The sequence below is a fragment of the Lutra lutra genome, chromosome X (genome assembly GCF_902655055.1).
Source record: "Lutra lutra chromosome X, mLutLut1.2, whole genome shotgun sequence".
NCBI lineage: Eukaryota > Metazoa > Chordata > Mammalia > Carnivora > Mustelidae > Lutra > Lutra lutra.
In genome coordinates this window covers 2,403,132-2,416,970 of record NC_062296.1, presented here as the reverse complement: position 1 = coordinate 2,416,970, position 13,839 = coordinate 2,403,132, and the positions used below count along the sequence as shown (strand labels likewise).

At 45.9% G+C, this 13,839-nt stretch overlaps 1 protein-coding gene across 1 annotated transcript; it reads left to right on the top strand.

The window, feature by feature from the left end:
* The first annotated feature begins 10,728 nt into the window (after positions 1 to 10,728).
* On the top strand, positions 10,729 to 13,603 carry PNMA3 (PNMA family member 3). Its single transcript, XM_047716819.1, has 2 exons — positions 10,729 to 10,971; positions 11,233 to 13,603. Exon 2 carries the CDS (start codon positions 11,341 to 11,343, stop codon positions 12,730 to 12,732), a length of 1,392 nt encoding a protein of 463 aa, XP_047572775.1. The 5' UTR covers positions 10,729 to 10,971; positions 11,233 to 11,340; the 3' UTR covers positions 12,733 to 13,603.
* The last annotated feature ends 236 nt before the right edge of the window (positions 13,604 to 13,839 follow it).

Below are 13,839 nucleotides of genomic sequence, written 5' to 3'. Positions count from 1 at the left end.
ACCTGAGCCAAAGGCAGAGGCTTTACCCCACTGAGCCACCCAGGTGCCCCCCCTTCTTATTCTTTTTCCCTTCTCTTTTGCCTCCACATTTTATGTATATATTATCACATATTACATCTTTTTATTCATTATTTTTTATGCTTAATTATGGTCATTTTCTCTCCACTTAAAAAGTTCCTTTAACGTTTCTCATAAGGCTGGTTTGGTGTTGATAAACTCCTTTATTTTTGATTTGTCTGGGAAAATTTTTATCTCTTCTTCAAATCTGAATGATAACCTTGCTGGGTAGAATATTCTTGGTTGCAGACTTTTTCCTTTTAGCATTTTGAATTTATCAGGCCACTCTCTTCTGGCCTGCAAAGTTTCTGCTGATAGCCTTATAGGATTTCCCTTATAGGTAATTTTCTATTTCTCTCTTACTTATTTAGATTCTCTCTTTGTCTTTAACCTTTGACATTTTAATTATTATGTGTAGTGATGTGGACCTCCTTGGGTCCATCTTGTTTGAAACTCTGTGCTCCTTGGAGTTGGGTGCCTATTTCCTTCTCCAGTTTAAGGACATTTTCAGTTTAATAATAATAATTCTAAAAAGGCAAATGGCCAAGATACCTCTGAATGAACATTCCCATGCTATTTATGGCTTTAACAAAGTAACTTTTTCCAAAACCTCGAGCATTGGCTAAAAATATAATCAAACACTTAAGAAATTAATATAAAGTACCAGACTAGTATATCAGACTCTCTTTAGTGTTTCATATACCTTTAAAAACAGGCAGAAGTGGAAGAGATGTTTGAACTATCAGGGTCTCAGTGCTCCTAGGCTAGACTCCAGGACTGTGCTGGTACTAATACCTCCCGCCAGCAGGGGGTGGCAGTCCATACAGCATGGCCTCTGGACTTGGAAAGGGAGGAAGGGTCTGAGAATTGCTTTTTACATTCTCCCCTGTTCCCTTCCCCCTACACAGAAGCCTGAAAGTCCAGGGGAGTGCTCTCTCCACAGGATGCTGGGGAGCAGAAGAAACTGTTTCCAGTTCATGCAAGGAGTATGTGTGTGCAGATCATATACTATCCAAACATATGCAGATTACAACCCATTGGGATTGTCTCAACCAGAGGTAAAGTGGATTTGCAGAGGCAGCTCTAAAGAGCTGCTCTGGGCTGTGGTGGATTCAGCCAGATTATAATGCTCTGAAATAGCCTTTTCCTACTGGAGACACACAGAGAGGAAGACAACATCTAATAGAGCAGTATGGCTGGAGAGGTATGGAGGAGGGATGGGGATCCCCAGGACTGGGAGCTCTCCACATTGGAAGGGAAGAAGTTGTCTTCCTTTTCCCTCTATTTTGCTTTTGGGAAATCCTGTCAGTGTTCTTTTCATCATGGTTCCTGTTTCTTTGTCTTTCTGAGAGATACTGTTAACTTTCACCTCTCTAATTTAGTCATCAAGAGTGTCATCAGCCCTTCTATTGGAATTTTTTCATTACTTTGGGCAACACAATTAAAAACTTTCAAGGATTCCCATTATTTCTTTTTCAAGCTAGCTTTAGTATGTTCCAGGTTAACTAGATATATTTCTAGTCTGTTGTTAGTGATAACAAAGACACTGCTCCTGAAAAGCTTCTAGATGTAAGCATTGGCCTTGCTGTCAACCTAGAGGAGACTCCCTGATTTGACATTGGATCCTATGCAGGTATAGGTAACTGAAACTGCTACCGTAGAGTATTGGCAGCTAATGATGTTAGTACATTTAAGGTTTTAGTTCAACTACTCTGTCCAGAGCCTAGAAGTTGTCTATTAGCTTCAGAGGTCCAGATATGTATGGCCATACAAATTCAACACTTAATTTGCAAAATGAACAAACACGTGTTTAAAGTGAAGTCTTTTGGAGGCCAGCTATACCTGTCTTCTCCAGACTGAGCTCAAGAAATACTGTTTTTGGCAAAAGCCACTCACAACCTGGGGAATCCTTGAACCACTACTCAGTTGCTCAGGAAAAATGCCTCCTATGCTTCCAATCATCCCCTAGTCTCTCCTTTCCTTCCCATGTCCTTGAGGCTGAGGTTTTAAGTGTAATTGATATACATTCCTTATTGGGTGAAGGACACTTAAGACTCCATTTATGAAATATTGGATATGAAAGCTATTGTCATTTTTTGAGATACTGATTTAAGTTTAATCTCTCACTGAAGTATGCGTTTAGCTGTTGTAACTCATTTCTTTATGGGACTAAAAGGAAATTTTTGCATAGTGAAAATTTTGTTGTGGCAATTAAGAGCTTGCACACAATCTGGGGTGACTAAACTCACTGAATGTGTTTCTACCTCCATCCTCCTTGGTTGCTAAGAACCACAAGTAATGTTAGAAGTGAAAGACTAAAAGGTCTAGAATAGAAATGCTAAGCCCTTGAATGGAGCATTTGCATAGAGAACTGTTACTGGTCTGTTAATTTGGCATCCTTTGGAAAACTGACCCCTCAAAAATGAAAAACTGAAGCCCCTCCCCAAGGGCTGGCAGGAAACCTACATTTCTGGAGTTTTCAGGGTTATTAGACCCGAGAACAAGAAATGTTAAATCTGGAGCCAGATACTGATATGTCACCACTCTCACATAAGATCACTGCTCAAGGCTAGGACTCATGCAGCAGTAGGTAGGCATGAACAAAACCTCATGTCTCCATGAGCTGATCAAGGTTTCCAGGATAGTGGTTAGCTACAAGAACTACTGACCAAGATAAGGACATTCCAGCTTGTCCAAATCTAGGCCTACACACTACTGATTTCAAGTGAGCAACATTAACATGTTGCCTCCACAAGGCAATCCTCCTTCATCATATCAAAGGCAGGCAGACAATATTCTCTAGCCTACAACATCCCTGTGCTTCCTATGTATTCTTCAGAAGTGTAAAATTCAACCTCAGTCATTGGGACCCTCCAGTCATCATATACTCTAGAATGGCCATCATTGTGACCTGAATAAGTGAAGTCAAGTAAATATGATAACACAAGCCAGCCTGAAATAAGGAATAAAACCCACCTTACCACCAGAAAAACACGAAGGAACCCCAAAGTCCAAGCTTACTGTGTAACAAAGATAATCCTAAAATTTATAAGACATAATGGCACATAAGTATTACACAAAATCTCTACTTTGTGTTTTTTATGAGTGCCCAAATGTCTGAAAAAACCCATGTCTTCTTTTTCCATGAAAATATTACCCATATTTTTCCTACCTAGAAACAAGCAGTTCCATTGCTCATTCTTATTTTCCACTTAATTCTGTTTATAACATCATATTTTGTTCAATACGATCTCCATTCAAAGCACCATTCCAGTTCTCAGCATTATAATACTACAAGTTATGTGTTTCTCCCCACTAATCAAGCAAATGATGAAAAATACAAATAACATGAAAAAATTAGGAAGACTCAATTTTGTCAGGAAGTCAGTTCTTCCCAAATTGATCTGTAAGTTGAATGCAGTTCCAGTGAAAATCCCACCAAGTTATTGTGTGGATATTAACAAACTGTTTATATGGAGAGGCAAAACACCCAGAATAGCCAAGTCAGTACTAAAAGAGAACAAAGTTGGAGGGCTGACACTACCCAATTTCAAGACTTATTGTAAAGCTACAGTAATCAAGATGGTGTAGTATTGGCAAACAATAGATAAATAGATTAATAGAACAGAATAGAGAGCCCATAAAATGACCAACATATAGTCAACAGATCTTCCACAAAGGAGCAAAGACAGTCTTTTAGACAAATGGTGCTGGAACAACTGGACATCTACATGCAAAAAAAAAAATTTAGACACAGACTTTACACCCTTCACAAAAATAAATTAAAAAATGGAAAGAACCTAGATGTCCATCAACAGAAGAATGGATAAAGAAGATGTGGTGGGGCACCTGGGTGGCTCAGTGGGTTAAGCCTCTGCCCTCATCTCAGCTCATGGTCTTAGGGTCCTGGGATTGAGCCCTGCATCAGGCTTTCTGCAGCGGGGATCCTGCTTCCCTCTCTCTCTGCCTGCTGCTCTGCCTACTTGTGATCTCTCTTTCTGTCAAATAAATAAATAAAATCTTAAAAAAGAAGATGTGGTACACACACACACACACACACACACACACACACACACACACACACGAATACTATGCAGCCATCAAAAGAAATGAAGTCTTGCCATTTGCAACGACGTGAATGGAACTAGAGGCTATTAGGCTGAGCGAAATAAGTCAATCAGAGAAAGACAATTATCATATGATCTCCCTGAAATGAAGAAGTTGAGAGGCAAAGTGGGGGTTTTGGGGGGTAGGGAAGGAAAAAATGAAACAAGATGGGATCGGGAGAGAGACAAACCATAAGAGACTCTTTTTTTTTAAAAAAGATTTTATTTATTTATTTGTCAGATAGAGTGAGCACAGGCAGACAGAGAGGCAGGCAGAGGCAGAGGGAGAAGCAGGCTCCCCGCTGAGCAAGGAGCCCAATGTGGTACTCGATCCCAGGACGCTGGGATCATGACCTGAGCAGAAGGCAGCCGTTTAACCAACTGAGCCACCCAGGCGTCCCACCATAAGAGACTCTTAATCTCACAAAACAAACTGAGGGTTGCCAGGGGGAGGGGGGTTGGGAGAGAGTGGTTGGGTTATGGGGAAGGTATGTGCTATGGTGAGTGCTGTGAAGTGTGTAAACCTGGCGATTCACAGACCTGTACCTCTGGGGCTAATAATACATTATATGTTAATAAAAAATTAAAAATAAAAAGAGTGCCTGGGTAGTGCAGTTGGTTAAGTGTCTGACTCTTGGTTTTGGTTCAAGTTGTGATCTCAGGGTCATAAGATCCAGTCCCACCCTGGACTCCACAGTCAGCACAGAGTCTGCTTGAAATTTTGTCTCCCTGTCCCTCTGCTCCTCCTGCTCATTCTCTCCCTCTCTCAAATAAATAAATAAATCTTTAAAAAAATAAAATGGACTATAGACCTAAATGTAAAACACAAAACAATAAAACTCCTAGAAGATAACACAGGGTAAAAGCTAAGTGCCCTTGGGTATGGCAATGACTTTTTAGATATAACACCAAAGACGCAATTCATGAAAGAAATAATTGATAAGCTGTACTTCATTAAAATTTTAAAAATCCTGTGAAAGACAATGTCAAGAGAATGAGAAGATATGATCCATATATACAATGGAGTATTATGCCTCCATCAGAAAGGATGAATACCCAACTTTTGTATCAGCATGGATGGGACTGGAGGAGATTACGATGAGTGAAATAAGTCAAGCAGAGAAAGTCAATTATCATATGGTTTCACTTACTTGTGGAGCATAAGGAATAACATGGAGGACATTAGGAGAAGGAAAGGAAAAGTGAACTGGGGTAAATCGGAGGGGGAAATGAAGCATGAGAGACTGTGGACTCTGAGAAATAAGGTTTTGGAGGGGAGGGGGTGACAGGATGGGTGAGCCTGGTGGTGGGTATTGTGGAGGGCACGTATTGCAGGGAACCCTGTTTGTGGTGCATAAACAATGAATCTTGGAACCATGAAAAAATTTTAAAAAGATTAAAAAAAAAGACAAGCCACAGACTGGGAGAAAATATTTGCAGAACAAACATCTGATAAAGGGTTGTTATCCAAAATGTATGAAGAGCATTTAAAACTCAAAAATAAGAAAACAAACAGCCCTATTTAAAAATGAGCAAAAGACCTGAAAATACACTTCACCAAATAAGACATACAGATGTCAAGTAAGCACATGAAACTATGCTCCACATCATATGTCATCAGGGAAATGTAAATTAAAGCAATGAGATACCACTACCCACCTTAGAATGGCCAAAATCTGGAGCACTAACAACACAAAATGCTGGTGAGAATGTGGAGTAACAGGAATTCTTATTCATTGCTGGTGGAAATGTGAAAGGTAAAGCCACTTTGGAAGACAGTTTGCAGTTACCTTACAAAACTAAGCATACTCTTACCATATGATTAGCAGTTGTGCTCCTTAGTATTTATCCAAAAGAGCTGAAAACTTATGTCCAAACAAAAACCTGTACACGGATGTTTATAGCAGCTTCATTCATAATTGCTGAAATTTAGAAACAACCAAGAAGTCTTTCAGTAGCTGAGTGGATAAAATATGGTGCACCCAGACAATGGAATGTTATTCAGCATTAAAAAGAAATGAGTTATCAAGTCATGAAAAGACATGGAGAAATCTTAGATGCATATTACTAAATAAAAGAAGTCAATCTGAAAAGATATATACTATATAATTTCAACTACATGACCTTCTGGAAAAAGCAAAACTGGAGACAGTGAAAAGATCAGTGGTTGACAGAGTTTAGTGCGGAAGGAGGGATGAATGAGCAGAGCACAGAGGATTTGGGGGGCAAGGAAACCACTTTGCATGACATTATAATGGTGGATACATATCATTATACATTTGTCAAAACCAGGAGGATGTACAAGACCAAGAGTAAATCTTAATGTAAACTGTTTGACTAATTGTAACAAATGTACCACTGTAGTGTGAGATGTCAATTACATAGGGGGCGGGCTGTGTTTTGGGGGGAGTAAAGAGTATATGGGAGATCTCTATATTTTCCACTCAGTTTTGCTGTGAACCAAAAATTGTTCTAAAAAAATAAAGTTTATTAATTAAAAATAATGCAAAATGATGACTGTATAACTTTTAAGTAATTACATCTGCAATGAATGGCCTTATTTGCAAATAAGGGCACATTCTGAGGTACTGGGGGGTTAAGATTTCACCATATGAATTTTGGGAGGACACAATTTAACACATAACAATCTTAAACAATCAGGTGCCTGGGTGGCTCATATGGTCAAGGGGATGCTTTCAGCTCGTCATGATCCCAGTGTCCTGGGATTGAGTCCCGCATTGGGCTCCCTGCTCAGTGGGGAGCCTGCTTCTTCCTCTTCCTCTCTCTCTCTCTCGTGATTAAATAAATAAAATCTTTTAAAAACAATCTTGAACAATTAAGGGGAGTAATTTCTGTCTATCCATGTATTCTTCCACAGAAATTTTTTATAGTCCACATCAAAAATTTCATTGATCCAAGACTGGTGATTCAAAAGAGCTATTGTAGTCCAAGTGTGTGTAAAAATTAGAATGTTATTGGCTCTGAGTACCAAAATGATCAGTGATATTAGCCATGTGAATGAGCCATCTTGGGTTTCCAGCCCAGTTAAGCCTTCATATCATTAAATTTCCAAATTACATCTTCAACCACATGAGAAATCTCAAGAAAGAACTGCCCAGCCAAACTTTCCCCCAATTCCTAACTCACAAAATTGTAAGCAGAATAAAATGGTTGTTTTAAGCCAGTATGTTTTGGGTAATTGGTTACACAGCAAAAATAACTTAAATGGAAAAAGTTCCCAGATTAATAAAGAACTTCTATGAAGCATAAAAAAGGAGAAATGTCTCAATGAAGAAAAAGGAAAAATAAAAATTTCAAACAAAAGGAATCAGAAATGGACCCCTAACTGAGGTATTTAACCTAATTTCTCATAATCAGAGAAATTCCAAATAAAAGCACAATGAAATAATATTTGAGCCACATACTACTAAATGTTGGTGGGGGCACCTGCGTGGCTCAGTCAGTTAATTACCCAACTTTCAATTTCAGCTCAAGTCATGATCTCAGGGTCCTGGGATGGGGCCCCGTGTCTGGCTCCTCACTCAGCGGGGAGTTTGCTCAAGGATTCTCCCTCTCCCTCTGCCCCTCACCCTGCTCAAGCTATTTCTCTCTAATAAATAAGTAAGTCTCTTTTTTTAAAGGAGGGCATGTGGTGTGATGAGCACTGGGTGTTATATGCCACAGATGAATCATTGAATACTACATCTGAAAATAATGATGTACTATATGTTGACTAACTGAATTAAAACTTAAAAAATAAATGTTGATGATGATGTGGAAATTGATAGAGGTTTAAATTGGTATAGCAACCTGGAGAACAATTGGACAATTTATCTTAAAATTGAAAATATTCTTTGACTCAGCAATGCCACAGCTAGGTACACACCTTAGTGAAACTCTCCAAGATTATTTAGAGCAGCATTATTTGTGAGAGCTAAAAATAAGAAACTAACTTCTGTCAATGGGAAATTTATAAATGAATTTTTGTACACATACACAGTCCTACAATGAGATATTATACAGAATTGAAAATTGATGAAACAAATCTGCATTTCTCAAAATGGCAGTTCTCACAAACATGATTAGTTAACTAAATGGATGAATACAGAAAATATGATACCATTTATATAAAGTCTAAAACATGAGAACATAAGGAAATACAAAGAAATGTAAATGAAGAACAGTGCCTCCCTCTATGGGGCGGAGAGTCCGAGGCTATTGAGAAGGAATATGCAAAGAGGTTAATTTCATTGGCAGTGTTTTATGTCTTAGGTACTAGGTATAGAAGTATTGGTTGCACTTTTATACCTTTTTGTATGTTAAATATTGTAGAATGTATTTTTTATACTACTTACTTACCAGAAGCTCTTGTAAAAAAAAATTCCCAGGTGTGTTTCAGACCCAGCAGATCAGAATCCCCAGAGGTGGGGCTCAAGAATTTGCCCCCTAGGTAACCCTGACACTAGGGGTCTAAGCCAGGAGAAGCCCATCCCTGTGGAGGTGGCCTACTTCATGCTGTATTACACTTCCACTTTATAAGTGACATTTATCTATCAGTTCCTCAATTTTAGTGCCTTTGTGCTAGCTACCATGCAAGACAATGTGGACATAAAAACAAACAAGATCTTTTTACTTGCTTCATGGGTCTTCTATTTGAGTGGAGGAGACATAATTCTTTGTTGTCCTTTGAGCAGAGAGTTGAGGAGGCCCGAAAATGAGAGGGAAGGTTAACTCCAATTACAAAAGCTTTCAAAAACTTTGAAACCGAACATGTTGAAATCTATCAGTTCGACCCTGGTGTCCCTAAACCCCTCTTTCCTGATATGCAGGACAGCCACAGCCTGCTTCATTGCACCTGATTGGGACCTCTACATGCTTCCGCCAAGAGAAATTCTGGATTCCCCTCTTTGCCTCAGCTGTACTTTGCATCTCTCCATAATGTCTCATAACTTTGCCATTTACTTATTGTGTGACTGGGCTGGCTGTGTCCCTTCTCTGAGACTCCCTTTCTGCCTCTGTAAGTTGAGCAGATGGTTAAGTCCTCAGAGTGGCAAAACTTGGACCAGTATGTAGCCTTCCAGGTCACCATGCTATTTCATTGCCTTTCCGGGATCACAAAAAGCTGATTTGAAAATTGGCAACCAAGTGTTTTATCAGAGACATGGATTCTGAGTAACCTCCTAGATGTTTTTAGGAAAAAGAAGACCCACGTGGTAGACTTTCAAGGCACCCTTGACTAGATCCCATTCCATATACCATGGAAAGTGAATCACGAGTTTTGGAGAAAACAATTTTAGACAGTCTTGCCATTTTCCCACGATTGAGCAGAAGGAAACCTACAAATCTGAGGTGTAGTCAGTTTTGTCTCTAGTAAATACGAGGAGGATTTTTCTTCCTTACCAGGACTGTGAGTGGAAGTAAATTCTAATGTGGATGAAACAAGCAAAAGAGACATAGCCTCAAGTCTACTCAAAGAGTTATGGGGACCAATTTAGGATCTAAACTGGGAATGTGAGTGGACAGTTCTATGCCCCACCCGGTACAAGGTGGCTTTCCAGACCTGGTTGGGTGAGTGAGCCTCCCAAGGGACATCAAGCACAGGCTCCTCCTTGTGTGACTGGGGAGAGTCCTGCCCAAAAGAGGCGAGGATGTAGTTGGCAAGGCAGGCAGGAGCACACAGACCACTGGACCCTTTGCGTGAGGGCAGCCACTCCCTCCATTCTTCTGATGGCCCTGGGGTCCTAGGGATGCAGCACAACCCACAGCCTACTGCCAGGAGGAAAATGCAGGCCCAAGATGTTGGGCTCCATTTCCAGATAGTGGACTTGACGCCCTCAAAATGGAAAAAGCCCAAGCAAACCAGAACGGTGGATCACCCTATCTTGGGACAGGCCACAGGCACTGGGGTAGCGACGCGCCTTGGCCAGTGGGTCTGGGTCGGCGGGTCTTGCGTGCACCCACAGGGGCCTCGCCCTCGCCCTCGCCCCCCCCCCCCCCCCCCCGCGAGCAAGCCCGGGGACTGCAGACCCTCCGTTGGGGTGGAGTGTGTGAGTGCTCGAGTGTGCGCACGAGGCGTCTCCTCCACGTAATTAATGGCACCTGGACAAGGTGCTGCCCGGCCGAGCTGGGACCGGACCAGTCTTGGGTGGGGTGGAGGAGGGGGGAAACAGGCGAAGAGGTCCCCAGGACGCCCTCCCCTCCCCAATCCCGTTCCCCACCCACGCCAGAGCGCAGCGCCCGCGGGCGCATCTCAGGCCCGCCCAGCCCCTCTCCGGCGGGCCCCCGCGGACTTGGGGCCCCCGCGGATGTGGAACCCTCGCCACGCTGACGCCCCGAGGGCACGCTCCGAGAGCGGAGGGCGGTGGACCGGGCTGGGTCAGGGATGGGGGCACCGAGTCGCGGATCCCCCGGGTCCCCCCACCTGTGCCAGCGGCCCCTCAGGGGGCGGCGGGGGGGGGAGGAGGAGCAGCTGACGTCACGCGCGGTCGGGGTGCCCGCGGCGGTGGCCGCAGCCCGGCCGCGTGACCCGCGCGCGCCAATGGCCCGGCGGTCTCCGGGGCGACGCGGAGGGTCCGCGCTCCGCCGCCCCCGCGCCCCCGCCCCGAGTCCGCACTGCAGAGAGTGGCGGCGAGCAGGCGCCGGCGCGCGGGCCCACGTGCCGCGCGGAGAGAGGGACCGCGAGAGGAAGCGGGAGAGCCGCGCGAGAGAGCCGGGGAAAGAGGCGAGCACGACCGGGCCGCTGCTCCGCGCAGCCCCTGCGCCCCTCCTGCTGGGACCTCCGCCGGGAAGGACCCCGACCCAGAGGAAGGTACCAGACCCCGGGGAGGGTGCGCTTGGCCCCCGGGAGACCCCGCCGCCCTCCGCCCGCTCCAGCGGGACTGCGGCAGCCCGCGGGGGCAGGGGGTGGGGGGCGGGGTGAGGAGGGGGCTGTGGCCCCCGCGGGTCGGTGGAAGGCGGGGCAGGGATCGAGGCTGAGCGGCAGAGGCGCCGCCCCGGGGGAGGAGGGTCACCTGGCGGTGGGAGGAGGGTGTGGGCATTAACCTCGCTCTCGTCCGGTTCCTGTTCACAGGCTGTGGAGAACTGGTCTGTCTCCTGTCGCCCTGGGACTTGACTCAAATATATGTGCATCACGCAGTGATCATTCCCCCCTCAACTAGACTCCGCAGAGATTGGGGACATGCCATTGACCCTGTTGCAGGATTGGTGTAGGGGGGAACACCTGAACACCCAGCGGTCCATGCTTATCCTGGGGATTCCTGAGGACTGTGGTGAGGATGAATTCGAGGAGACTCTTCGGGAGGCTCTCAGGCACCTGGGCAGGTATAGGGTCATTGGTAGGATGTTTAGGAGGGAAGAGAATGCCCAAGCCTTTCTCTTGGAGCTTGCCCAAGATATTGATTATTCTTTGATCCCCAGGGAAATACCTGGAAAGGGAGGGCCCTGGGAAGTTGTTGTAAAACCTCGTAACTCAGATGGGGAATTTCTCAATAGACTGAACGGCTTCTTAGAGGAAGAGAGGCGGACAGTGTCCGACATGAACAGGGTGCTTGGATCGGACATCAACTGTCCTGCTCCAAGACTGGCCATATCTCCTGACTTCTGGACTTGGGCCCAGACCCTGGGGGCTGCAGTGCAGCCACTGCTAGAACAAGTGTTGTACAGAGAACTAAGAGTGTTTTCTGGGAACACTGTGTCTATCCCAGGGGCATTGGCCTTTGAAGCCTGGCTTGAGCACACCACTGACATGCTACAGATGTGGCAGGTCCCTGAGGGTGAAAAGAGGCGGCGGCTGATGGAATGCTTGCGGGGCCCCGCTCTGCAGGTGATCAGTGGGCTGCGGGCCAGCAATGCTGCTATAACTGTGGAGGAGTGCCTGGCCGCCCTGCAGCAGGTGTTTGGACCTGTGGAGAGCCGCAAAATCGCCCACGTAAAATTTTGTAAGGCCTATCAGGAGGTAGGAGAGAAAGTCTCCAGCTTTGTGTTGCGTTTGGAACCCCTGCTCCAAAGAGCCGTAGAAAAAAATGCAGTGTTACGGAGGAACGTGAATCAGGCTCGCCTGAAACAAGTCTTAAGTGGGGCTACCCTTACTGACAAACTTCGAGACAGGCTTAAGCTGATGAAACAGCGAAGGAAGCCACCTGGTTTCCTGGCACTGGTGAAGCTCTTACGTGAGGAAGAGGAGTGGGAGGCCACTTTTGGTCCAGACAGGGAGAGGATACCAGGGCTAGACGCAGGCATAAGGTCATCTGCCAGAGCCAACGCTTTCAGAGCAGTGTCCTTTCCTGCCCCTGGCAACACTCTTCAGGCCAGGCCTTCCCAAGGCTTCAAACGCAGGAGGGGCAGAGGACAGCACCGAAGGGGACGTGTGCTAAGGGCCAGGTCTCGAGGCTCAGGAAAACGGAAACACTACACGTTCTGCTATAGCTGTGGAGAAGATGGCCACATTAAGGCACAGTGCAGCAATGCTCCAAACCTGCTCTTGGTAAGGCAGAGGAGACAGGCTGCAGCAGAGTCGGGAAATGGGAACTGGGCTTGGGAAAAGAGCCATCCCAAGCCCAAGGCCAAGTAGGCTCAGGAGAACAGGGCAGCTCCTCTTACTACAGGTCAAGGAAATGGAAGAGTTATTGCAAGAATGGAAAGGGGCAGTCCACACAAACAGCAGGGTACTCGAGTGGGGCGGAGGGGGAAAGAAGCCAGACCCAGGCTGAGCCCCCTCATCCTCTATCAGCTGAAAGGGACTCCACTCACCAAGCCACACGGGGCTCAGTGATGGCCAAGAGCAGTGCCCTGAAGAGGTGCCAGAGACACAAGTGGCAGGCTGCCACACTCAGCACATGGGGTGCACCAGATGCGGGCAAAGACTCCGACATCGCAGAGGCTGAAGAAGGTGCAGCTGGGGACTTGGTCATCGGTCCCATTGTCTGGCCACCCCTATATGCCCACCCCATGGGCTCCAAGCTGAAGATGCCTACTGGCCCTCAGGCCACATTGGGCCTGGAGGAATCTTCCCCAGGGCCAGCCCTGCCAGAAAGAGTCAGCTCAAGCAAGGAAGAGCTGCACAACCAAGAGGGAATGCCCTGGGGCGGATGCCACACGGTCCAGCCCGTCTTTAGGGTTGTCTGCACTGCTCTAGGGGAGCCCCAAGAAGGCAAAACCCTCGAGCACCTGCACGAGTGAAAGCAGGAGACCCAAACGCCCTGGTAGCCTAGCACCAGCCTACGGGCAGCTTCCTTCCCGTACAGCCTGGAAGGGCTATGAGGGCAAGGAGAGCAAAGACTGTGAGGCGAAGACCCATGGGCCTCACAGAGTCTTGGCTTAGCCTGAGAGGTGGGGTGCCACATACCTGGCAGACCAGTACCCCACAGCTGGCTCTAGTGTGACTGGATGTGCAGGAAAACTTTTGTTCCAAAGCAGGAAGAGAAAGAGAAAGAGGAGGAGGAAAGGAGGAGGAGAAAAACGTATAGGACAGGAAGAGGAAAAGGTGAAGGAGGAAGAGAAGGAAAAGGGAGAGGAGAGGAGGAGGAGGAGGAAGGTGGAGGACTTTGTGGTGGGAGGTGTTTCTGCTTTTGTTTGTACAGTATCACTGGAGACCGGGAGACCACGGCCAAGGAGACCTGGGACTGGCCTGATGAATCACAGTTCAGCAGCTGCCAATGCCAAGGCCAGTCCCAGTCCC

Coding starts and splice junctions, on each gene's coding strand:
- PNMA3 (XM_047716819.1), top strand. CDS start 11,341: ATGCCATTGACCCTGTTGCAGGATTGGTGTAGGGGGGAACACCTGAAC.